General features: G+C 36.9%; 1 protein-coding gene across 2 annotated transcripts in view; it reads left to right on the forward strand.

The window, feature by feature from the left end:
• Positions 1 to 24,478, forward strand: part of RBBP6 (RB binding protein 6, ubiquitin ligase) — a 37,215-nt gene that overhangs the window by 10,729 nt on the left and 2,008 nt on the right. The window contains exons 4-17 of one of the 2 annotated variants that reach the window (XM_004020844.6): positions 3,825 to 3,869; positions 5,902 to 5,990; positions 6,119 to 6,215; positions 6,570 to 6,709; positions 9,564 to 9,736; positions 11,228 to 11,331; positions 11,443 to 11,780; positions 17,198 to 17,294; positions 17,395 to 17,473; positions 17,579 to 17,633; positions 19,305 to 19,373; positions 20,761 to 21,120; positions 21,409 to 21,510; positions 22,366 to 24,123. In XM_004020844.6, coding sequence (XP_004020893.1) covers positions 3,825 to 3,869; positions 5,902 to 5,990; positions 6,119 to 6,215; positions 6,570 to 6,709; positions 9,564 to 9,736; positions 11,228 to 11,331; positions 11,443 to 11,780; positions 17,198 to 17,294; positions 17,395 to 17,473; positions 17,579 to 17,633; positions 19,305 to 19,373; positions 20,761 to 21,120; positions 21,409 to 21,510; positions 22,366 to 24,123 — 3,506 coding nt within the window. The remainder of the gene's footprint in view (positions 1 to 3,824; positions 3,870 to 5,901; positions 5,991 to 6,118; positions 6,216 to 6,569; positions 6,710 to 9,563; positions 9,737 to 11,227; positions 11,332 to 11,442; positions 11,781 to 17,197; positions 17,295 to 17,394; positions 17,474 to 17,578; positions 17,634 to 19,304; positions 19,374 to 20,760; positions 21,121 to 21,408; positions 21,511 to 22,365; positions 24,124 to 24,478) is intronic. The other variant, XM_004020845.5, reaches the window with a different exon arrangement.

The raw sequence follows: 24,478 nt of genomic DNA on the forward strand, positions 1-24,478 counted from the left end.
AGCTTTTATTATTTAGTTTTGCTTTATTTGGCAGTTTTGAGCTCCTATTCTTTGTTTACATCTGTACTGTAAAGTGAAACCTGGAATTGGGCCCCCTACGAGTATACAATGTCTCGTCGATGATTTTGATGATTTTATACAGTTGAGTACTCAAGTTTTAATAGAGATCTTTTACTTCTAGTCTGCTCAGTTGTCCGAATTAAAATATTTCCCTCTTCCTCATAAGATATTAAAATGCTGCATTAATTGTAAGCTAACTGAAAGCTGTAGCTTATCAAAGGTAACTCCCCTTAACCAGGTTAACATCTTAATAACCTTAAGTATGACACCATTTTGACTTTGAGCTTTTAAGTAAAAGGTAGCAGCACTCCCAAGTTGTAGGGTGAAACACCCGGTTCAGAACAGAGATCTGTAGTAATTGAGTTCTGTAAAACTTGATGGTTCTCTAAACATTTGAGTGCTCAGGCTTGATTTGTACACAATATGAGATGTCTGAAATCCTCACTTAGAATTTAAGGGTATTGCTTGCTCTTTCAACTTTATCCTTTTAAAATACTAGTGATCTTTTAATTGTGTATCAGGTATTTTCACTAACCTTGGATCATTGAATCTTAAACACGATAACATAGAATATCTGAACTTTGGACTTGTTTTCTAAAGTATATGACCTTTAGTTCTCATGGAACTAAATATAGTGATTCAAAAATCAAAACTTAGTGTTTTGGGAGTTTTTTTCCCTCTTGGGGGTATATGGTTTTTTGGGGGTTTTGGGTTTTTTTTTTTTTTTTTTTTAAGCATAATGCTGTAAAAACTGTCCACAAGTTTCTGTTTTGCTGGTGATTGGTTTAAAACTGATTTTTATGTATCCAAATGCTAGCACAAATTAGATTGACTATACTGGTGACTGTAGTAGTTAATGTAACACATTTTGTATAAAGTACATTTTATACAGTATTTAAACTAATTCAGATGAAGTTTTATTTCTTGAAAACAATTATTTCCTTTTTGTTTATTAGCATGTGTATAAACACAGATCACATGTTCATAAATAAAGTTAACATTCTTTTAGCCTTGTGTGTTCCCTGGCATGTCTGTATTACACTTATAAGAAGCAGTTTATTTTATGCTTATTTAGGTTTCTCTTTTCTTTCTTCTTTTAAAAAAAAAATAACTAAAAGTGGCTTTAATTTTTAGGTAGAATTATTTGAAGTGGAGAAATTAGATAACATAATATCCCCATTATTTGCTTGGGGGTACATTTGCTGACATTTAAAATATGAGAAAATATATTCATAAAGCATAATTAGTGCCCATCTTAGACTTAGGTGTCCTATGCGCATTCACAATAAAGCCAAAATCACTAAAGCCAGATTTTTAAATTCTGATTAGTAAAAGTAAAGGTATGTACATTTTTTGTAACTTAAGCCAGCTCTAATCAAGGATGGCTGTTTCTATATTCCACAGCTTTGCTGTTTGTAGTTATCCTTCTGTGTTGCTATTCCAAAGCTGTGGGTCCTTCCTGCTAACATCAGAATTACATTTTGTAAGATCCTTTAATTTCAGGCAAGTATAGTTGACATGAAAGATTTCAGATTCTTGCTCCCAGAAGCAAGACCACAAACTAGATGCGAGAGAGGTAGGTTAATTTTAATCATGTCCACGGTGTGCATGTTAATCAGTTTCTAGAGACTACTTTTTTTAAGTTGGGTTTTTTTAATTGATGTTTAATACATATAAATTCCTACTCATTTTTAAATCATTCCTTATCAGCATTTTCACTTATTTCTTAATATCTTGCTATATGTAGAAAACGGTTGGATGCCTTTCTAAATTTGTGGTAAATTATACCTCCTTGTATTTTTATAGGATATTAAAGTGCTGTATATAGGGGCTTCCCTGATAGCTCAGTTGGTAAAGAATCCGCAGATTATTTGGTGGGGAAAAAGTGATTTAGATGCTGTTGAATATCTAAAAGCACTCATAACTAAATAAATATATGCTCCTAATAACAAGTTGGCCCAATGGAAGAATAGGAAAGCCTGGTATAATAACAAAAAGACAGCTGTACTTTAGGAGAAGAACAACAAAAAAAGTTAGATTTTTTTTATTTCAGCAGTAAAAAAGTGTAATATAACTGCTGCTTTCTTTCTAAGGAAGTGATCAGCATGCATATTCTATATAGTAAAAGACTATTTTAAAAGGCTATTAATTTGTTTCTTTAATTAGAAACATAGTATAGATGATGGTTGACAGCAGTCTGTTCAGCCCTTATTTCTTAAAATTCAGATAATTCATGGTTGGTATAAAATGTTAGGCTCTTCAAAATAGATTGAATAGGTCAGAATTTTTCTAGATAAAAATAGGCTGTGTTCTTTCCATTTTTCTTTCCTAAATTTACCTCCTGAGATATTCATTCTTTAAGGAAAGAATACTTCAACCCACTGATAGATTATATGGCTAGGAATGTATATGGGGTTAGTGCATTATGGACTCTCCAGTCCTTCAATGTGGAGCTGAGAACCTTTTGTTTAGATAAACATCCCAGCAGTAATATCCATCAAACTAGCTTTTAAAACTCTTTAAGACATATACATGTATAAGATGTATTTTAAATTTAGCCAACATTAGTTTTATTTCTATTTATTGCATTCCTGCTGTGGTGGCATTAAGCTAAGAACTACATATTGAAACTGGTTACATTTCTATTTGGGGCTCCAAGTCATGCTGCTTTTTTTTTTTTTTTTTCAAATACTCTTGAGTTCTTTGGAATCCTTGAAAAATGCATGATGAAGACTCACTTTTTTTTCTTTGATCCAGACATCTTGTTACATTCTCTCCATTGTAAAGAAGAATTCTGACCAGTAATGCATGAGAAATTTGTAACATGTTGAATAAGCAACCCACTTACTACATAGGAAGCTGATAATGTTTTCATTTTGGTACACTTGTAGGGAAATCAAGTCTTTAGAATTACATGCTAAAGATTGTGTGTGTGTATACATATACACACCCATGTATAAACACTTTTTAAAAACTGATATTAATATAGTTCAGGGGAACAAACAATGAAGCACTTTTAAATACATTTGAACATACATGTTTTAAAGCCCTCTTATATCCATGTTTAATACTTGCTCCCTTTGATTAAAGTAACTATTTCCCCTGCATATTGAAGGGGAAATAACTATAACTGCTCTGTTTGCCCTGCCCCAGGATGCCTTTTGTTTCCCTTTATATGGCTTAAAATTTTTGCCCTGTTAAAGCTGTGGTTTCTTTGGCAAGATTAGCTATTGATGCTTTGCATGGGAGAATAAACTTATTCAGACCGAGCAGTACATACTTAGGGGGAAAGTAGAAGTTATTTGGGAGCTGTTTTATTAAAGCAATTATCTGAGCCTTTAAAAGAGCTACTTGTTTTTACAGGGTTGTATACTGGCATTATAGGAAAGTTGAAAGATTTCTTATTCTCTCTTCTAGTGTACATTGCCTTGAGCATCATTAGTTTTAGAGACCACTGATAGACCTGGGACTCTTACTTAGTGTTTAATCACCACACTGAGCAGCTTTCCTATCCTTTTCTTTACTGTTTTCTCATTGTAATAGAATCCCCTTCAACCATTAGCCTTTATTTACTGTATGTGAGATGTGTGGAGAAGAATAAGTGGGGTGAGCTACATTTCAGCTTAAAACAAGATAACATTCTTTCGAAAACTTCTAATAAAAATACCCAATATGTGAACATTAAGTGGCAGTAGGGAGTAAATGATCACTTTCAGATGTTTTCAGTGTGGAACTTGAATGTGTGTTTAATTTTTTATGAACAGATTGATGACTCTTCTGCGTCTATTTCTCTGGCCCAGCTTACAAAGGTATATATATATTCTTGAAAATATAAATCTTTTTCTAACATCGTAATTTTTTTTAATGTGGAGCGATTGTTTTAAGCGGGGTTGGGGGAGGAAATACTTTGCAGAAACATTTGTACATATTATTACTATCCTGTAAAGAGTAGCTGCCGTTTTGAGAAGATAGGGGGAGTATTTTGCTTCACCATAATGTTGGAGTATTCATCTTCAAGACAGAAGAAACAAATGAAGCTACACTTGCTTGCTTTTTTTCTCATACATTTTGTTTAATTATACATTGGAAACTAACAGATTTCTGGAGGAATTCCCTGATTTTGGCTGTAAATTATGTGGACTTTACGCAGCCAAAATAGAAGCTTTCCTTTACATGGACAATTGCGTGGTTATTTCTTGAATATTTGAATTGATCCCTTGAAAGTTAACGTTTTAAATGTGATACAGTTGTTTCTCTATGCTATAGACTTGTAGTCTGTCTGCATTAGAAAAAGTTTTAAACAACCTAATTTGTTTGAACACAGACTACATGAATTGTGTAAATGTATAAAGTTGTTTGCAGGAATATACCACTGTGTATGTTTGGCAGAGGGGCAAATTGTTACCTCCTGAAGTCATTGTATATGCCATGTTTTGCGATAAGATTGCTTGCAGTTTTCTGCTCAACAGTGTGTACCTTTTGTTTGGGAAAGCACTAGTGATGGATTAATTTTTAAAACAAGAGACTTAGTTTGCAAATTATGCCTTTAGGGGAAAAAAGGCAGATAATAGAGAACAGGTAGTGTTTTGAGGGCCAAGAAGGAAGTTTTCCAAAAATCCTTTTTTCCCCTGCTATCAGAAATATAAAATTAAATTTAGCAACCAAAGTGAATGATAGACAAGTTTTCCATTAGTGCTGTCCCTCTCTTGTCCTTGGCTTTGTTGTAGGTTTTGTCCTTATCCCCTAGAATGTATCCCCAAAATGTCCTAGTAACAAATACACCTTTTTAAACTCCTGTTGTGGGAAAAGTATACATTAAAGTTGATAATTCTAAAAGCAACCTCAATAATTTTTTAATGCAAAGTGGTTTAGCATAGAGTTAACATCTACAGCAACTTATAGTTCACTGTTTAAAGTCTTCTGTACTGTAAGGACCATATTTGAGTTCTGATCTATTCCTCCATTGTTTCTTTGTGGGAAGCAGTTGGGGAGTTTTGGAGGTTTGGGGGACTTTTTTTTTTTAACTATTTGTAAGTTAATGTTTGGGTTCAAACAAATTAGTTGTTCAACATCTGTAATCCAGTTTTTTGTAAATGTTGCTGTTGTTCTAAGCTCTGTTAATGTTAAGCATTCTTTGTATATAAAATTACAATAAAGTGTTAAAACTGGTTGCTTGTTTTGTGGATGAATGTAAAGCTAAAACCTGATGAATGGCTGATAATGAGTGCTAGATGCTTGAAGATTCAAGTTATTAGGACTCACTCCCTTAGACCCTGCTTATTATCTAGACTACTGTATGTAATACCTCAGAGGTGAAGTTCATAATCTTTGGAGAGTTGGATTTATAATTTGAATGCTCAGTGCATGTGCTTTGCACTTAATTTTAAATTTGGTACCACTACTTAAAGAGCCTTCTGATACCTAGTATCTGCTGCATATGTTCAGTGTCCTATCCCCAACCCTACCTCTAAGTCCTGTGCTTGACACTTGATGCTTAATGCTATGACACTTGAATTATTTTTAATATTTGAAAATGTCAAGTGTTTCTCTAACATAATCTCAGTTTTTAACTTAGGAGAGTAGTATGTAAATCTTAATGTAAGGTACAAACAGGGTCTAAGGTTTGAGTGCCCCCAGAAGGACTTTCTTCAACCCCGTAGACACCCAAACATCATGTAATGACCTAAGGCACTCCCCATGCCTCTTCTAGGTTATACTTGTAAATAACTGTTTTTATGCAAGATTAGATATTGCTCTTTACAGGATGAGTGGTGTTGTCTTTGGCTGTGTGGTCTTAAATGTGTTTCTAATGTGTGTGTCAAATAATTACCTGTTAAACAGACTGCCAATCTGGCTGAAGCCAATGCTTCTGAAGAAGATAAAATTAAAGCAATGATGTCGCAATCTGGCCATGAATACGACCCAATCAAGTAAGTTTATAAGTACTTTATTCTAATATGTACTTTGGGGTGGTACTTAACAGCCCCCCATGTCCAAAGCTTTTTTTTTTTCTTGTTTTAAGTCTTTGTGTACATGTAATTTTTTTTTTTCCTTTCAGTTACATGAAGAAACCTTTAGGTCCACCACCTCCATCTTATACTTGTTTCCGTTGTGGTAAACCTGGCCATTATATTAAGAATTGCCCAACAAATGGGGTAAGTGCAAACTAAAATTTTTCCTTAGCCTTACTATTTCTCTTGGTAAATATTGGCGTCTATGTTATAGTGGCAAATGAGCACAGCTTTTGGAGCCAAACTGCCAGTATCAAATCTTGACACTGCCACCAAGTGAGCAAGTTACATGAATTTCTCCAAGCCTGTTGTTTCTTCTCTGTAAAATGAAGATAGTGATAGTCCTTAACTCACATGGCTGTTGTGAGGATTAAATGAGATACATGTAAAGCTCTACAAATAATACAAGCAGATAGTAAATACTGTGTGTTGGCTAATATTATTAAATAATGGTAACTACTTTTTCTCTTCCTCCTCTCTCCTTTCCCCTTCCCGTAGGATAAGAACTTTGAATCTGGTCCTAGGATTAAAAAGAGCACTGGAATTCCCAGAAGTTTTATGATGGAAGTGAAAGATCCTAACATGAAAGGTGCAATGCTTACCAACACTGGAAAATATGCAATACCAACTATAGATGCGTAAGTATTCAAATTAGGTGTGATCTGTGGCGATTACAGTCAATCCAGGCGATAGTGTTTTATTTAATCTTGGGCTTGTAATTTGGCTACTTGGATTCCTTATAAACATTGTATACCAAGTCTTAGTCTGTATGTTGCATTTCTGTGTTAAGAATGAGAGGCTGCAGTCTGCTCCGTTTAAAGCAAATTAAAAATGTATTTGGGGTTTTTGTTGCCAGTGAGTGCCACTTTCCTTGTGGTCTTCTAATTTTTCTTTTTTCTGTCATTCCCTGCTTTCTTCCTCATTCACATACATACTCCTACATAATCTTGTATGCTGTTTGCATCTTTTAAATGAACAAGATAAGTGTCAGACTTTTTAAGAAACAAGAGGCTTAAGAATAAAAGTTCTGCAAGATATCAAGGCAGATTTAAACGTGAAGATTAAAGGAAATACTAAAGTATCTTGACTAGTTTGGATATACTGTGTGAATCTTAAGATTCTAAAGTATGGTTTATTTTATAAACTGTTAGTTCAGATCTGTTGTATAACAGTTCAGAACTGTTTATCTGTTATAAACTGTTAGTAGCTCTGTAAGCCATACCTTAACACTTATTTTTCACATGTTTTCAGGTTTTATTTTAGGAGCCAATTTTTAATGAAATGAATAGACAGTAAACCCAGTGGCATAGTTCAGCTAGGTAACTTCCCATTTTATCTGCTTTTATTAATACATTTAATTACCTTTTGATTGTCCTCAACAGTTGCAAACTCACACAATATAAAACACATATTAAGTGTTCCTTAGGACTGTGACTCTGTAACTTTATTGTACGTAAGAATCTCTTGCAGAAGTGTGTTAAACCAGCCTAGGTGCCCTGTCCCGCTCCTCTCCCCCACCCTGAGGGATTATATTCTCAGTCTGCATCTTTAACGAGCCCTCCAGAATATGAGGTTCGAGGATGCTCAGGGCATGCTTTGAGAAACATCAGTTTAAAGAATAGATATCCATGCTCCCAGTGACAGAATGTTTATTAGGAACACTTTTTGTCAGCTTTGTGCTGTATTATCAAAATGTGATGAGCAGGTAAGGACAACGAAAATGCTATGCTTACAGAATGAGGCTGAAAAAAGATTGTTTTTGAGTAGGTAAATACATTGTTTTAGTTAACAGATAAGAATTAATGTTTTTCTAAACTTCCAACCCTGCTCACTTTCTCAACCTCACTCCCATCTATTTTTTATCAGTCTACCATTGTGTGTTTTTGTGGTTCATCTTAGAGCAGTTTGTTGTATGCTGTTTCTAATTCAGACATTTCATACATGCATCCAAACAGTTTTAGGTTGAAATTGGTGGCTTTTTACAAAGATTAAGAGCAGACCGCTTCATCTTAATACAATAAGATGTAAATGTAAAAGTATTTAAGTAGAAATTTGTGTTGGAAAAATTAACATCACCTATAAACTCATAACTAATAATTAACTTCATTGCTATTTGAATACTGGAATACAGAAGTGCATTTGTGCCAAACACACAGCAAATACTGGGGAAAATGGGAACCCAAATATTTTAAATGAAACTTTCACCCTCTCCACTAACACCACTGATAAGCAACTCAGACTCTTCTTCTGTTTCTTTTTCTATCCTCTGTTCTCCTCTTTTTTTTTTTTTTTTTTTCCTTTTCTCTCTTTTGGGCAGTGGGAGACTCCTCTTTCACAAATTGGGAACAATGGGGCATAAGCAAATTGATACTTATTTCTGGAATCGTGGTGATGTCTATGGAGCAACTGCAACACAAATAACACACCTAAGGTACCCTGCTCTGTCCAGATGAGATTCTTTCATTTTTAGCATTGAGTTGAACACACTCTGTTCCTGAATGAAAGGGAAGAGATTTCTCTAGGAATTCCTATGTTTTACAAATGTGCCTGATTACAGAGAAGATGGGGGTATTGGAAGCGGTGGTGATAAGTCTGAGAATGGCTTATTTTTTGTTTGTTTGTTTTTAATATATTTAATATCCAACATTGCCACAAAATTTCCACAAAAAAATGGACCCCCAAGTATCTAATGAGGTGTTACTTTTAAGTTTTTTACACATTTTTCTAATTAAGTCATTAATATTTCTTGTGCTCAGTCATGTCCCACTCTTTGTGACCCCATGGATTGTAGCCCACCAGGCTCCTCTGTCCATGGAATTTTCTAGACAGGAATGTTGGAGTGGATTGCCATTTCCTACTTCAACTGTCTGTACATAGATTAATCTCTCATAATATTAAGTATAAGACCACTGTTTTGAAGTCTAATTCTGTTTATTAATTATTGATGTGATTAGGGACATATTTCCTTTGAATTACCCACCTTAATCGTGTAATGTCAGTACCAATTTTAGCTTCCCGTATTGTGACATTCACACTAGCATTTTCACAGGTTTGGAGACTGTTAGACTCAGGAGGAAAAAAACTTTTTCCAGGAAACATGGTAGGCTAGAGGATAGTGATTAGGGTATTGTCATCACTTAAGCTCAAATCCTGTCTCTACCATTTAAATACAACTTTGTGGTACTTGATTGTGTCACTGTACCACTCTGACTCACAGTTCTTAGAAATACAGAATCTAAGATCCTTTTAGCCAATTTTGTGGCTTTTTTTTCTTTATGTTTTGTTATGTTCTCTTAGGATTTTGTTTTATATCTTTTTGTTTAGGGGAGGATATTCATAACTGCTCTCTTATTTTGGAAAGTACTACACTTGTATAAACTAATTTGGCATCATACTAGATTATAAGTTCCCACTATTGTATAATAGAATATATAAATATCTTCGAAATACTTTTCCATAACAGTGTTAAAACACTAAGACCTTCTTTTACAGAGAAGCATATGCAATTGGGAAGAAAGAAAAACCACCTTTTTTACCAGAGGAACCATCATCATCTTCAGAAGAAGATGATCCTATCCCAGATGAGTTGTTGTGTCTCATCTGCAAAGATATTATGACTGATGCTGTTGTCATTCCCTGCTGTGGAAACAGTTACTGTGATGAATGTAAGAACTGTTGAACCTTTGAAGATATGTATTTTAGAGTGTGTGTATTTCCTTGGAAAGGCTGTTAGCAACAGTATATATTTTAATGATAAAGTATGAATTATTGATACATTCATCAGTGAACATTTAATAACTTTTTATTGTTCCTTTTTTTAAAAAAAGTCTGTTTGTCCTTTAGAATTGACCACTTTCTTTACCTTCATCAAGGTGTCTTTACTGAAGTTTTATAAAATGTAGGATTTTTGTTTCAAGTGTGTTTTAAATGGTATAGAGAAATTTAAAAGCTTTTGGGGCCTTAGACATTTCCAAAGTATTTTTTTAAAATAAGTCCCTTTCTAGGAATGTGAAAAATAGTTTAAAATTCCAAAGGGTGATTGAGAACTACGGTCTGTAAACATATATTACCCAAACACTTGCCAGGGGATTGCTTGTGACTTTTTTCCTAGTCATTTATATTATATTAGCACTTGATTCTCTTCTGCCACTTTCCTTAAGTTTTTCCCTTCTTACCCAGATGAAAATAATGTCATCTAAAAATTTGATTGCTCAGTCCTGCTTTGGTCCTTTTCATTTCTAAAGATTGTTTTGGGGGACTTCCTTTGTGGTCCAGTAGTTAAGACTCCATGTGTTTCTGCTAGAGGGGATGGTGTTCAGTCCCTGGTCAGGGAACTAAGATCCACTAAGATGCTGTATGCCATGTGGTGCAGCCAAAAGAAAAACAAGAGTTTTGGAATGCAAATCTTTGTTATGGAGCCTCTTCAGTGAAGACAAAAGTCAAGAAGAGGTTACTTAAGGCTTGTTTCAGAGTGTGTCTTAAGTTTTACAAACCACTTATATAGCTGGGTTTTTTTGCTACACTGAAGCATAAGCAGTGCATCTGTAATTTTGTAATTTTGTTTTCCTTCTTAGCTGCTGTGCTATAGATGGTTCTGATTTCCTTGCCTGAATAATGCTTCTGCTATATTTAATGCCCTTTCCTAGTGATGCCTTTTTAAATTTTGTTTATGCCACAAAGCTTATAAGATCTAAACTCCCTAACTAGGTATTTAACCCTGCCCCTCAGCAGTGTGGAGTCCTAACCACTGGACCACTGGGGTATTCCTATGTGATTGCTTTTTTTAAAGCCCTGTATTTACAGCATAATGTTTCTGTCTTTTTCTAGGCTGTATTTCTATTTTTTTTCCTATAATACTCTAGATGTGAGCTAACCAAAGAGAATGGTATTTGACGAAGAGTGTCCTTTCTCTCAATTTAAATGTTTGTTTAACTTATATCCACTAATTCTGTGTTTAAGGTAGAGGTTAGAGCAAAGGAATGATACCAGGAGAGAAATTTTACCTTTAAATTTCTTAATCTAAGAATAGAAGTGATTAGTAATGTGTGCTTGGAAAATAGTAATGTAACTGAACACATATAAACCACTTTTCAATTCATTGCCAAAAACTGGGTTCCTAACTGTGCTTTTGTTAATATTTAAAATCTTACACATAGGTATAAGGACAGCACTCTTGGAATCAGATGAACATACATGTCCAACATGTCATCAGAATGACGTCTCTCCTGATGCTTTAATTGCCAATAAGTTCTTACGACAGGTAGCTATATTTATATCCCTTTTTATGAAAATTTTTAAAAAACCTTTTGATTTAACTGTACTTGAGTAAATACTACATTTTTTTCTGCATTTTTATGTTTGGTGTCTATAGGCTGTTAATAACTTCAAAAATGAAACTGGTTATACGAAAAGACTAAGAAAACAGTTACCCCCACCCCCTCCCCCAATACCACCTCCAAGACCACTCATCCAGCGGAACCTACAACCTCTGATGAGATCTCCAATATCAAGACAGCAAGATCCTCTGATGATTCCAGTGACGTCCTCATCAACTCACTCGGCTTCATCTATGTCTTCATTAACCTCCAATCAGTCGTCTTTGGCCCCTCCTGTCCCTGGAAATCCATCTTCTGCCCCAGCCCCCGTACCTGATATAACTGCAACAGTCTCCATATCAGTCCACTCAGAAAAATCAGATGGACCTTTTCGGTAAGTCTATATTTCTCACTGTTAGGAAACAACTGAGACCAGAGACATAGTTTGTGTTTATTGTATATTGCTTAAATTGTTGTTTTAGTGACTGCCAGAGAAGGCAATGGCACCCCACTCCAGTACTCTTGCCTGGAAAATCCCATGGACGGAGGAGCCTGGTAGGCTTCAGTCCATGGGGTTGCAGAGAGTCGGACACGACTGAGTGACTTCTTTCACTTTTCACTTTCCTGCACTGGAGAAGGAAATGGCAACCCACTCCAATGTTCTTGCCTGGAGAATCCCAGGGATGGGGGAGCCTGGTGGGCTGCCATCTCTGGGGTCGCACAGGGTCGGACACGACTGAAGTGACTTAGCAGCAGTGACTGGCAGTCTATAGCATCCTACTGTACTCAGTAAGGTGGGTGACTTGTAAGAAATGACTTAGTCTTTTGGAATTCCCTGGCAGTCCAGTGATTAGGACGTGGCTGTTGAATTGCTGGAGCATGGGTTTAATTCCTTTTGGGTATCTGAGATCCCGTAAGCCACACAGCATGGCCAAATGAAAAAAAAAAAAAGAAATGACTTAGTCTTACTGGAGGAATAGACAGATAAAAGAGATTCATTTGTAAATGATTAAATGTCCCAAAGTCAGAAACTATACAGATTGCCAGCAACCCCTCTTAAATGTTGAATAGTATCCCATAACAGCTTTGCAGTTCACAGGAGGGGAGAGTTCACTTATGGTCATGATGACGGTATTGAAAAACAGTAGATCTGAGTAGAACTAAGAACAGAGCGGAGGGGATGAAACACTGGTAGAAAGGTCAGAAATAATTGTTTTGGAGCATAATTATGTAGGAGAGTAGCAAAACCTCACTTAAATCCTACCGCTTCTGAAACGAAAGGGACCTATGACTGTATAGTCCAGAGGCTCTGTAAGTCCAAGTCTTAAAAAATGAACCAGCTTTGAAAAATTAAGATGCCAGGGGTATGTTCCCAGGAGCAAAATTTTTAGGAGTAGGACCTTTACAAGTATACTAAAGAGATCCCTGTAAACTACTGTATATAGAATGGATAAACAACAAGATCCTACTGTATAGCACGGGAAACTATTCAGTACCGTGTGACAAATCATAATGAAAAAGAATAAAATCCCGCTGATCTAGTTCAACCTTTTATTTGATTAATAGTGGGAATGGTCTACTATTCATTGACTTTACCTTAGAGTACCTTTTTGATTTAATAGAGCTGGAAGTAGAATTTAACTCTAAATCCTTTTCTTTTTTTGGTTTTGCAACTTTTTTTTTTCTAAGCTTTAGTAGTCTTAAAACTGCACCAGTTCTATCATTTCATAGATTGTACTTTTTAGGAGATTCCTTCATCATACATTTTACTTACATATGAAGAACTCTTCAAAAGTCCCATCTGGCTCATTTTCCCCAGAAGTTTTCTTCATCTTTGATTTAAACTCATCTTAATGCAAGTGTGATGGAGAACAGTGTTAGGAACAACAAGATGTAATTTTAATGTTTTTCCTTTAATAATTTTTATTAGTTATATGCAAAAGGAAACCTTATAATCCTATCACCACCACAGATAATACATTCCTGAAGTAAGAACATTTGTGTGCTGCAAACATCTTCTGCTGATCTGTTATTTTCCAAACTCTGCAAGTGTTTCAGTTCAGTTCAGTTCACTCTCAGTTGTGTCTCTTTGCAACCCTATGAATTGCAGCACACCAGGCCTCCCTGTCTATCACCAGCTCCTGGAGTTCACCCAAATTCATGTCCTTCAAGTTGGTGATGCCATCCAGCCATCTCATCCTCTGTCGTCCCCTTCTCCTCCTGCCCCCAATCCCTCCCAGTGTTAGGGTCTTTTCCAACGAGTCAACTCTTCACATGAGGTGGCCAAAGTATTGGAGTTTCAGTTTCAGCATCAGTCCCTCCAGTGAACACCCAGGACTGATCTCCTTTAGGATGGACTGGTTAGATCTCCTTTCAGTCTACGGGACTCTCGAGATCTCTTCTCCACAGTTCAAAAGTGTCAATTCTTCGGTGCTCAGCTTTCTGCACAGTCCCAACTCTCACATCCATACATGACCACTGGAAAACCATAGCCTTGACTAGACAGACCTTTGTTGGCAAAGTAATATCTCTGCTTTTGAATATGCTCTCTAGGTTGGTAATAACTTTTCCTTCCAAGGAGTAAGCGTCTTTTAATTTCATGGCTGCAGTCACCATCTGCAGTGATTTCGGAGCCCAAAAAATAAAGTCTGACACTGTTTCCACTGTTTTCCCACCTGTCTGTCATGAAGTGATGGGACCAAAAGCCACGATCTTAGTTTTCTGAATGTTGAGCTTTAAGTCAACTTTTGCACTCTCCTCTTTGACTTTCATCAAGAGGCTTTTTAGTTCTTCACTTTCTGCCATAAGGGTGGTGTCATCTGCATATCTGAGGTAATTGATATTTCTCCCGGCAATCTTGATTCCAGCTTGTGCTTCTTCCAGCCCAGTGTTTCTCATGATGTACTCTGCATATAAGTTAAATAAGCAGGATGACAATATACAGCCTTGACGTACTCCTTTTCCTATTTGGAACCAGTCTGTTGTTCCATGTCCAGTTCTAACTGTTGTTTCTTGACCTCCATACAGGGGTTTCTCAAGAGAGAGGTGAGGTGGTCTGGTATTCCCATCTCTTTCAGAATTTTCCACAGTTTATTGTGATCCACACAGTCAAAGGCTTTGTCAATAAAGCAGAAATAGATATTTTTCTGGAACTCTAGCTTTTCTTGCTTTCTCGATGATCCAGCGGGTGTTGGCAATTTGATCTCTATTCCTCTGCTTTTTGTAAAACCAGCTTGAACATCTGGAAGTTCACGGTTCATGAACTGGTGCACCCTGGCTTGGAGAATTTTGAGCATTACTTTACTAGCATGTGAGATGAGTGCAATTGTGCGGTAGTTTGAGCATTCTTTGGCATTGCCTTTCTTTGGAATTGGAATGAAAATGGGCCTTTTCCAGTCCTGTGGCCACTGCTGAGTGTTCCAAATTTGCTGGCATATTGAGTGCAGCACTTTCACAGCATCATCTTTCAGGATTTGAAAGAGCTCCACTGGAATTCCATCACCTCCACTAGCTTTGTTCATAATGATGCTTTCTAAGGCCCACTTGACTTCCCATTCCAGGATGTCTGGCTCTAGATGAGTGATCACACCATTATGATTATCCGGGTCGTGAAGATCTTTTTTGTACAATTCTCCTGTGTATCTTGCCACCTCTTCTTAATATCTTCTGCTTCTGTTAGGTCCATACCATTTCTATCCTTTATTGAGCCCATCTTTGCATGAAATGTTCCCTTGGTGTCTCTGATTTTCTTGAAGAGATCTCTAGTCTTTCCCATTCTGTTGTTTTCCTCTATTTCTTTGCATTGATCGCTGAGGAAGGCTTTCTCATCTCTTCTTGTTATTCTTTGGAACTCTGCATTCAGATGCTTATCTTTCCTTTTCTCCTTTGCTTTTTGCTTCCCTCCTTTTCACAGCTATTTGTAAGGCCTCCTCAGACAGCCATTTTGCTTTTTTGCATTTCTTTTCCATGGGGATGGTCTTGATCCCTGTCTCCTGTACAGTGTCACAAACCTCCGTCCATAGTTTTTCAGGCACTCTATCAGATCTAGTCCCTTAAATCTATTTCTCACTTCCACTGTATAATTGTAAGGGATTTGATTTAAGTCATACCTGAATGGTCTAGTGGTTTTCCCTACTTTCTTCAATATAAATCTGAATTTGGCAAGAGGGAGTTCATGATCTGAGCCACAGTTAGCTCCCAGTCTTGTATTTGCTGACTGTATAGAGCTTCTCCATCTTTGGCTGCAAAGAATATAATCAATCCAATTTCGGTGTTGACCATCTGGTGATGTCCGTGTGTAGAGTCTTCTCTTGTGTTGTTGGAAAAGGGCGTTTGCTATGACCAGTGCGTTCTCGGCAAAACTCTTAGCCTTTGCCCTGCTTCATCCCATACTCCAAGGCCAAATTTGCCTGTTACTCCAGGTGTTTCTTGACTTCCTACTTTTGCATTCCAGTCCCCTATAATGAAAAGAACATCTTTTTTGGGTGTTAGTTCTGAAAGATCTTGTAGGTCTTCATAGAACCATTCAACTTCAGCGTTACTGATTGGGGTATAGGCTTGGATTACTGTGATACTGAATGGTTTGCCTTGGAAACAAACAGAGATCATTCTGTCATTTTTGAGATTGCATCCAAGTACTGCATTTCGGACTCTCTTGTTGACTATAATGGCTATTCCATTTCTTCTAAGGGATTGCTGCCCACAGAAGTAGATACAATGGTCATCTGAGTTAAATTCACCCATTCCAGTCCATTTTAGTTCACTCATTCCTAGAATGTTGACGTTCACTCTTGCCGTCTCTTGTTTGACCACTTCCAATTTGCCTTGATTTATGGACCTGAAATTCCAGGTTCCTATGCAGTATTGCTCTTTACAGCATTGGACCTTTCTTCTATCACCAGTCACATCCACAACTGGGTATTGTTTTTGCTTTAGCTCCATCCCTTCATTCTTTGTGGAATTAATTCTCCACTGATCTTCAGTAGCATATTGGGCACCTACCGACCCAGGGAGTTCCCTGTTCAGTATCCTTTCATTTTGCCTTTTCATACTATTCATGGGGTTCTCAAGGCAAGAAAGTGACACGGTTTGCCATTCCCTTATCCAGTGGACCACATTCTGTCAGACCTCTCCACCATGACCCTCCCATCTTGGGTGGCCCCACACGGCATGGCTTAGTTTCATTGAGTTAAACAAGGCTCTGGTCTGTGTGATCAGATTGACTAGTCTTCTGTAATTATGGTTTCAGTGTGTCTGCCTTCTGATGCCCTCTCGCAACACCTACTGTTTTACTTGGGTTTCTCTTACCTTGGACGTGGGGTATCTCTTCATGGCTGCTCCAGCAAGGTGCAGCTGCTGCTCCTTACCTTGGACGAGGGGTATCTCCTGACTGCCCCACCCTCCTGACCTTGAACGTGGAGTAGCTCCTCTCGGCTCTCCTTTGCCTGCGCAGCCGCCGCTCCTTGGACATGAGGTTGCTCCTCTCTGCAAGTGTTTGAGGCCTTTAAATATGACTCAATGTTTGTAATAATGGAATTTTTCTTCAAAAATATTCTCATTGAACTTTAAGGCATACAGCATGCTGATTTGACTTACACATATTGTGAAATAAGAGTTCTCACCTCCTTGTGATGAGAACTCTTAGGATCTAATCTCTCTTAACAGCTTTCCAGTATACCATACAGCTGTGTTACCTACAGTCATCATGTTGTACATTATATCCTGAGTACTTACGTATCTTATATAACTGGAAGTTTGTACCTTTAATTCTCCGTTTCTAATGACCTTGTAATGTTGTAAATTATTTTCTAGGGATTCTGATAATAAAATACTGCCAGCTGCAGCACTTGCATCAGAGCATTCAAAGGGAGCTTCTTCAATTGCAATTACTGCTCTTATGGAAGAGAAGGTAAGTTTCATTGGCTTTTAAATTTGGAGACCTTTTTATATTATTACAGTAGAGTTTTTTGTTTTGTTTTTTTTTAACTATTTGTGTTTTTTTCCTAAAGGGTTACCAGGTGCCTGTACTTGGAACCCCCTCTTTGCTTGGACAGTCATTATTGCATGGACAATTGATCCCCACAACTGGTGAGTATAAAATCATTTTGGTTTGAACTATTTCCCTTAAAAAATAATTTTAGCTTTATTCAGCATGTAATTTTATATTTAGTTGTCCTTATTTTTTTGTCCAAGGTCCAGTAAGAATAAATGCTGCTCGTCCAGGTGGTGGTCGACCAGGTTGGGAACAGTAAGTATATGTTTCACATAATCTTCAGATGATTGCTTTCAAACCAGAAATAAAAATTACAATCTAAGTGGTATGTTGCTGAGTGTCTTTTATTATAAACTTTTATATGCCGTAGTTTACAGTTTTTATGTAAAATGTCACAAACTCAAGACTATATGAAGAAGTGTTTTCTAAAATAAATATAAACTTATACAAATTTTTTTAAAGTGTATCAATCACAAAATTTCTCATTTTGAGTAGTTCAGTTAAATTCTGTTGCATATTAAAATCTATAAGAACCAATATAGTACTGTAAAGTAAAATAAAAATTTTAAAAAAAGTTTTTTTTTTTAATAAAAAATAAAGTTATACCAAGTTATACACTCATTAAAGTTATAGAAAGTACTCATTCAAGTCAAAAAAATAAAATCTATAAGGTAAGAGAGACATGCGTTGTGAACGGTCCCTGTAATAAGTCCTTCCTCCTCTCAGAAGAAAAAGCAAAAAATTCAGATTTATATATTGTTTTATATAATTGTTTATATAGCTCATAAATTTATATAAACTGGCTTATATTCTAAAACTTTGATCTTTTTGTTTGAAAGATAAATCAGACTCATTATAGAAAAAGTATGTTAAGAATATATCAGTAGGAAAGGCTTCCCTGGTGGCTCAGATGGTGAAGAATCTGCCTGCAGTGTGGGAGACCCAGGTTCAGTCCCTGGATTGGGACGATTCCCCTGGAGAAGGGAATGGCTACCCACTCCAGTATTCTTGCCTGGACATAGAAGATCCTGGTGGGCTACAGAGTCAGCCACGATTGAGGGACTAATACACATACATACGAATATATCAGTAGAAAGAATATGGGATTTGAAGACAGATCTCGGTTTGAATCCCAGCTCCTGCATTTACTAGCTGTATGACAGTGAGTGTGCGATTGTGCTTCTCAGCTTCCATTGCCTCATCTGTAGAATTGGAATGGTGCTACTTACGTCACATGTCAGACACCTCCATATAGTTCCCAGCAGATAAAACAACTCTTTTCTGTAACAATTAAGTTCAAGGCCTCCCTGGTGGCTCACTGGTGAAGAACCCACCTGCCAACGCAGGGTTTTGATGCCTGGTCTGAGGACATCCCACATGCCTGAGATCAACCACGCCCATACACCACAACTGTTGAGCCTGTACTCTAGAGCCCAGGAACTGCAACTGTTGAGCCCAGGGTTTGTAACTGCTGAAGTGCATGCACCCTAGAGTCCATGCTGTGCAACAAGAGAAGCCACCCCAATGAGAAGCCTGCACACTGCAACAAAGAATAACCCCTGCTCACCACAAGCAGAGAAAAGCCTGAGCAGCAATCCAGCACAGCCAATAAATAAATGCATAATTTTTTTTAAGTACATGGGATCTTTTTAAAAACAAAACACAGGAAGTTCAGAGTAACTTATAAAATGCTAATTAAAATATACTGCATGAAGTTTATATTGAGGCTTCATTGTTTATAATGTTCATCAGAAAAAAATATTCAGGTACACGTAATGCTTGCTCATCTCTCTCTATCTGGAACAAGCAAGAATCAGGGTCAGGGAGTAAGAAAAGTTTCCAGAATAGTTAAAAAATAGTTATCTTAAAGTCTGTGCACAAAAAAATCATGTATTATACTCAAGCCTATTTTATCTTTCCACACAGCTCCAACAAACTTGGATACTTGGTTTCTCCACCACAGCAAATTAGAAGAGGAGAGAGAAGCTGCTACAGGTAGGCTTGCTAAAAATCTTGAATAACAGTAATCTGATGACAAACTGAAAAATATAACAAAAATTAAAGCATAGCAGTGGCAAGGGGAATGAGTTCATTTGGTTTTCAGATACCTCACTTAAATCTTTAGTTGTGCTTGAGAGGCCTGTGAAAGAATGTTACATTTAGTATTTTAAATGTTAGTTTTTTAAGGCTACATCTTTGCTACTCCTTCTTAGGACTACTTTCTCCTTGTCAGCACATAGCAGAATATTGGCTTATCTCTGTTGAGTGTAAAGGGAAGTCAGTAAAGCGTATACAATGTTTACGGTATTGTCATTAATCTAAAGTGAATGGTAACCAGTTCAACTCCTAAGTGTGAAGAATTGCGCATATTTCTCCCCTGGACTCAGTTGTCCCAGTCTTCTGCCATCTTTTCTTCCAAAAGAAGAGACAGGAAATTGTTAGGGACCCTTGCTCTGGAGATACACAAGCAGTGCCAATCTAAGAAGTAACCCATATAAGTTTTACTCTCTAGGTCATTCTTAAGGATATCTTCTAGTGCACCAAAGAGAATTACTAAGCTTATGAAAGATAACTACTGTTTTGCTGCTAAATCACATATTTAATAGGATATTTACTAAATCAGACTCTCTGAAAAGAGGCTTAAAATCCAAACCCCTACTGCTGCTGTTGTATACTAGTTACCTGTAATTTAAAGATCCTTTTAAAAAGCTTAACAGAAATAAACACACTTTTTTTTTAAGCCACTATTTCTTTGATGAGGCAGAATTTTAGCACTTATAACTGTCAGAATAAAACAGATTTTCAGTTACTGATTACAAATGTTAAACTAATATTTGTTCTAGTTTGAAGGGTCTTTACATATTTACTCAAAAAGATTATAGGAAGTGGGTTTTCTTCATTTAAACTTAATCTTAGTAGGCATTTTGGGGAGAACCAGATCACAGAGGCTTTAACCTATTAGCTCCTTTAAATGATGGATTAGGAAGTAACAAGAGATCATTGTGAAGTGATCATTGGAACTTCACAAGAGAACTTTTAAATACAGTGAAAGTGATGTCGCTCAGTCGTGTCCGACTCTTTGCGACCCGTGGACTCTAGCCCACCAAGCTCCTCCGTCCATGGGATTCTCCAGGCAAGAATACTGGAGTGAGTTGCCATTTCTTTCTCCATTTAAACACAGCGTCTCCATATAAAGAAGGCCTTGTAAATGTATATCCTCTCGGTCCCTAACTGGCCTGAAAAGTTGTTTTTAACATATGAATGATGTTACCTTTACATTCAAATTACATCAGTGTCCTGATGTTTATTTAAATAGTTTTGGGGTAGAAAAGATCAGCTTACTTATCTCAGATGCTTTAATATCTCGGAATTATTTTTCCAGAAGTATAAACCGTGGACGGCATCACAGCGAAAGATCACAGAGAACTCAAGGCCCGTCACTGCCAGCAACTCCAGTTTTTGTGCCTGTCCCACCCCCTCCCTTGTATCCTCCTCCTCCCCACACACTTCCTCTCCCAGGTGTTCCTCCTCCGCAGTTCTCTCCTCAGTTTCCTCCTGGCCAGCCACCACCTGCTGGGTATAGTGTTCCCCCTCCAGGATTTCCTCCAGCTCCAGCCAATTTATCAGCACCTTGGGTGTCATCTGGAGTACAGACTGCTCATTCTAATACCATCCCAACAACACAAGCTCCACCTTTGTCCAGGGAAGAATTCTATAGAGAGCAACGGCGACTAAAAGAAGAGTAAGTGTTCTAACTTGAAATTACTCTACACTTTCATTTTCTGATGTAACATTAAACAGGTATCTTTGGAAGCATTTTCCAGTGTTTCCAGTTAGTGTAAGAAAAATCACCTAAAAATTAAACCAAGTCATACAAGCAACTTCCTCAGGGATTCCTAGTTATTTGTAGTTTTAAAGTGGAAAACTAATGGCAATTTCATTCATTTCATTCATAATCTAATTACATTTGTCTTGTTAGTTTTCTTAAATGGTTTTTGTTAACTTTCACTCTTTAACTTTATTTTACTAGGGAAAAGAAAAAGTCCAAGCTAGATGAGTTTACAAATGATTTTGCTAAGGAATTGATGGAATACAAAAAGATTCAAAAGGAGCGTAGGCGCTCATTTTCCAGGTTAGTGTTTTGCAAGCCTTCACAACAGAATTGCAAATGGGACTTTGAATATCCAGGGATTAGCTATGGATATAAATAACATCACAGTTATGGAATTTTTCTGATTCGGTCTAGGTTTATAGAAATGGAAATGTAGCTTATTTCCCAGTATCTGTTTATTGAAATAATTTCTCACTGTAAATTCTATTGTGTAGAACTAGCAGTTATGGGGATTAAATTACCCTTGTCCCTTGAAGTTATTTATAGTATGCAAAAATTGGGAAATGTTTATAGAAGGAAAGAAATAGGGGAGTAGCCAAATAATACATTTCTGAGGACCCTCTTACTTAAGGCTACAGCTTTCTGCTGGAACATTAACCTGTGTAATTATGAAATAACAGTAGACTACAAATTGCTTTATTGATAGAAAAACTGAATTATAAAAATTCCCTAGAAGCTTGTTTAGAATACTTCTATTTTAAGCTTATGCTCGAAATATGGTTCCTTTTAAATCTAGACTGTTGGCCAATAAAGGACAAAAAGAAAAAAAATCACTGCTACTTAAAATAATCAGTTAGGAAGTAAAATTTAAATTGGCATTTTGTTTAGTGTTGATTAGCTCATATAATTCACGGTACATTAATGCACTTCACTCTAATTATTAAGACTTCACTTTTGTTTTGCAACAAGTGATTGCTCTGATCTTTGTGTACTTTGTTCCATTCCAGTAGAGGTCACTATGCCTCTTTAATCATCTAAGATGAAACTTTCTATAAAGAAATATGGAACCATGAGGAGAACATATCTGAATGCAAAAACCTGTATTTTATTTAGTATATATTTCTCAACTATCAATTATTGTTTTGTTTTTTTTAGGTCCAAGTCTCCCTATAGTGGTTCATCCTATTCAAGAAGTTCGTATACTTATTCTAAATCAAGATCTGGTTCAACGCGGTCACGTTCTTATTCTCGATCATTTAGCCGCTCACATTCTCGTTCCTATTCACGATCACCTCCATACCCCAGAAGAGGCAGAGGAAAGAGTCGAAATTACCGTTCACGGTCTAGATCGCACGGGTATCATCGATCTAGGTCAAGGTCACCTCCATATAGACGGTATCATTCACGATCAAGATCTCCTCAAGCATTTAGGGGACAGTCTCCTAATAAACGTAATGTACCCCAAGGAGAAACAGAGCGTGAATATTTTAACAGATTCAGAGAAGTTCCACCACCTTATGACATGAAAGCTTATTACGGGAGGAGTGTTGACTTTAGAGACCCATTTGAGAAAGAACGTTATCGAGAATGGGAGAGAAAATATCGAGAGTGGTATGAAAAATATTACAAAGGCTATGCTACTGGAGCACAGCCTAGACCATCAGCAAATAGAGAGACCTTTTCTCCAGAAAGATTCTTACCGCTTAACCTTAGGAATTCTCCCTTCACAAGAGGCCGCAGAGAGGATTACTCTGGTGGGCAGAGTCATAGAAGTCGAAACGTAGCTGGCAACTATCCAGAAAAGCTTTCATCAAGAGACAGTCACAATCAGAAGGATAATACGAAGTCAAAAGACAAGGAAGGTGAAAGTGCTCCAGGAGATGGTAAAGGAAATAAACATAAGAAACATCGAAAAAGAAGAAAGGGGGAAGAAAGTGAAGGCTTTCTAAACCCAGAGTTACTAGACACTTCTAGGAAGTCAAGAGAGCCTACAAGTGGTGAGGAAAGTAAAACGGACTCCTTGTTTGTTCTCCCAAGTAGAGATGATGCTACACCTGTTAGAGACGAACCAATGGATGCCGAATCCATTACTTTTAAATCAGTGTCTGAGAAAGACAAGAGAGAAAAAGATAAACCTAAAGCAAAAGGTGACAAGACCAAACGGAAAAATGATGGGTCTACTGTATCCAAAAAAGAAACTGTTGTAAAACCTGCTAAAGGACCCCAAGAAAAACTAGATGGAGAGCGTGAAAAATCTCCTCGATCTGAACCTCCACTTAAAAAAGCCAAAGAGGAGACCCCGAAGACTGACAATGTGAAATCGTCATCTTCCTCTCAAAAAGATGAAAAGACGGTTGGTACCCCCAGAAAGGCTCACTCAAAGCCAGTAAAGGAGCACCAGGAGACAAAGCCAGTCAAAGAGGAAAAAGTGAAGAAGGACTACTCCAAAGACATCAAGTCAGAGAAGGGAACTAGTAAGGAAGAAAAGGCCAGGAAGCCTAATGAGAAAAGTAAGCCACTTGATAGCAAGGGAGAAAAAAGGAAGAGAAAAACTGAAGAAAAAAGTGTAGATAAAGATTTTGAGTCATCTTCAATGAAAATCTCTAAATTAGAAGTAACTGAAATAGTGAAACCATCACCCAAGCGCAAAATGGAGCTTGATATTGAAAAGATGGATAGGACACCTGAAAAAGACAAAATTTCATCATCAGCTGCTCCGGCCAAAAAAATCAAGCTTAACAGAGAAACTGGTAAAAAAATTGGAAGTACAGAAAATGTATGTAACACAAAAGAACCCTCTGAAAAGTTGGAATCAACATCCGGCAAAGTGAAACAAGAAAAAATCAAAGGAAAGGTCAGGCGAAAAGTGACTGGAACTGAAGGATCCAGCTCAACACTTGTGGATTATACCAGGTATCTGATAATTGGGGAGGGGGGTGGGGGGAGGGTTTCATTGTGGATTATACCAGGTATCTGATAATGGCGGGGGTGAGAAAAGGAGAATATGTTCCTTGAGAATGTATTGATGTTAGGGGTTAGCTGGTTACTCTTGTCTTTGAGGATAACAATTGTTAAAAGATAATAGATGCTAAGTAGATTTTGGGAGTGAGCCACACTTACTTTTATGTAATCGTATATACATATCTTAGAGCAGATAAGTGGGCTTTTGAAACTTGAAAGGGCATTTATCGTATTTAAGTCTTTTTATACTCATCAGTGTTTAACAGTTATGAGTTCTTCATTGAATAAAAAATATTTTAATTCTTTC

The sequence above is a fragment of the Ovis aries genome, chromosome 24 (assembly GCF_016772045.2).
Source record: "Ovis aries strain OAR_USU_Benz2616 breed Rambouillet chromosome 24, ARS-UI_Ramb_v3.0, whole genome shotgun sequence".
In the NCBI taxonomy this organism is placed as follows: domain Eukaryota; kingdom Metazoa; phylum Chordata; class Mammalia; order Artiodactyla; family Bovidae; genus Ovis; species Ovis aries.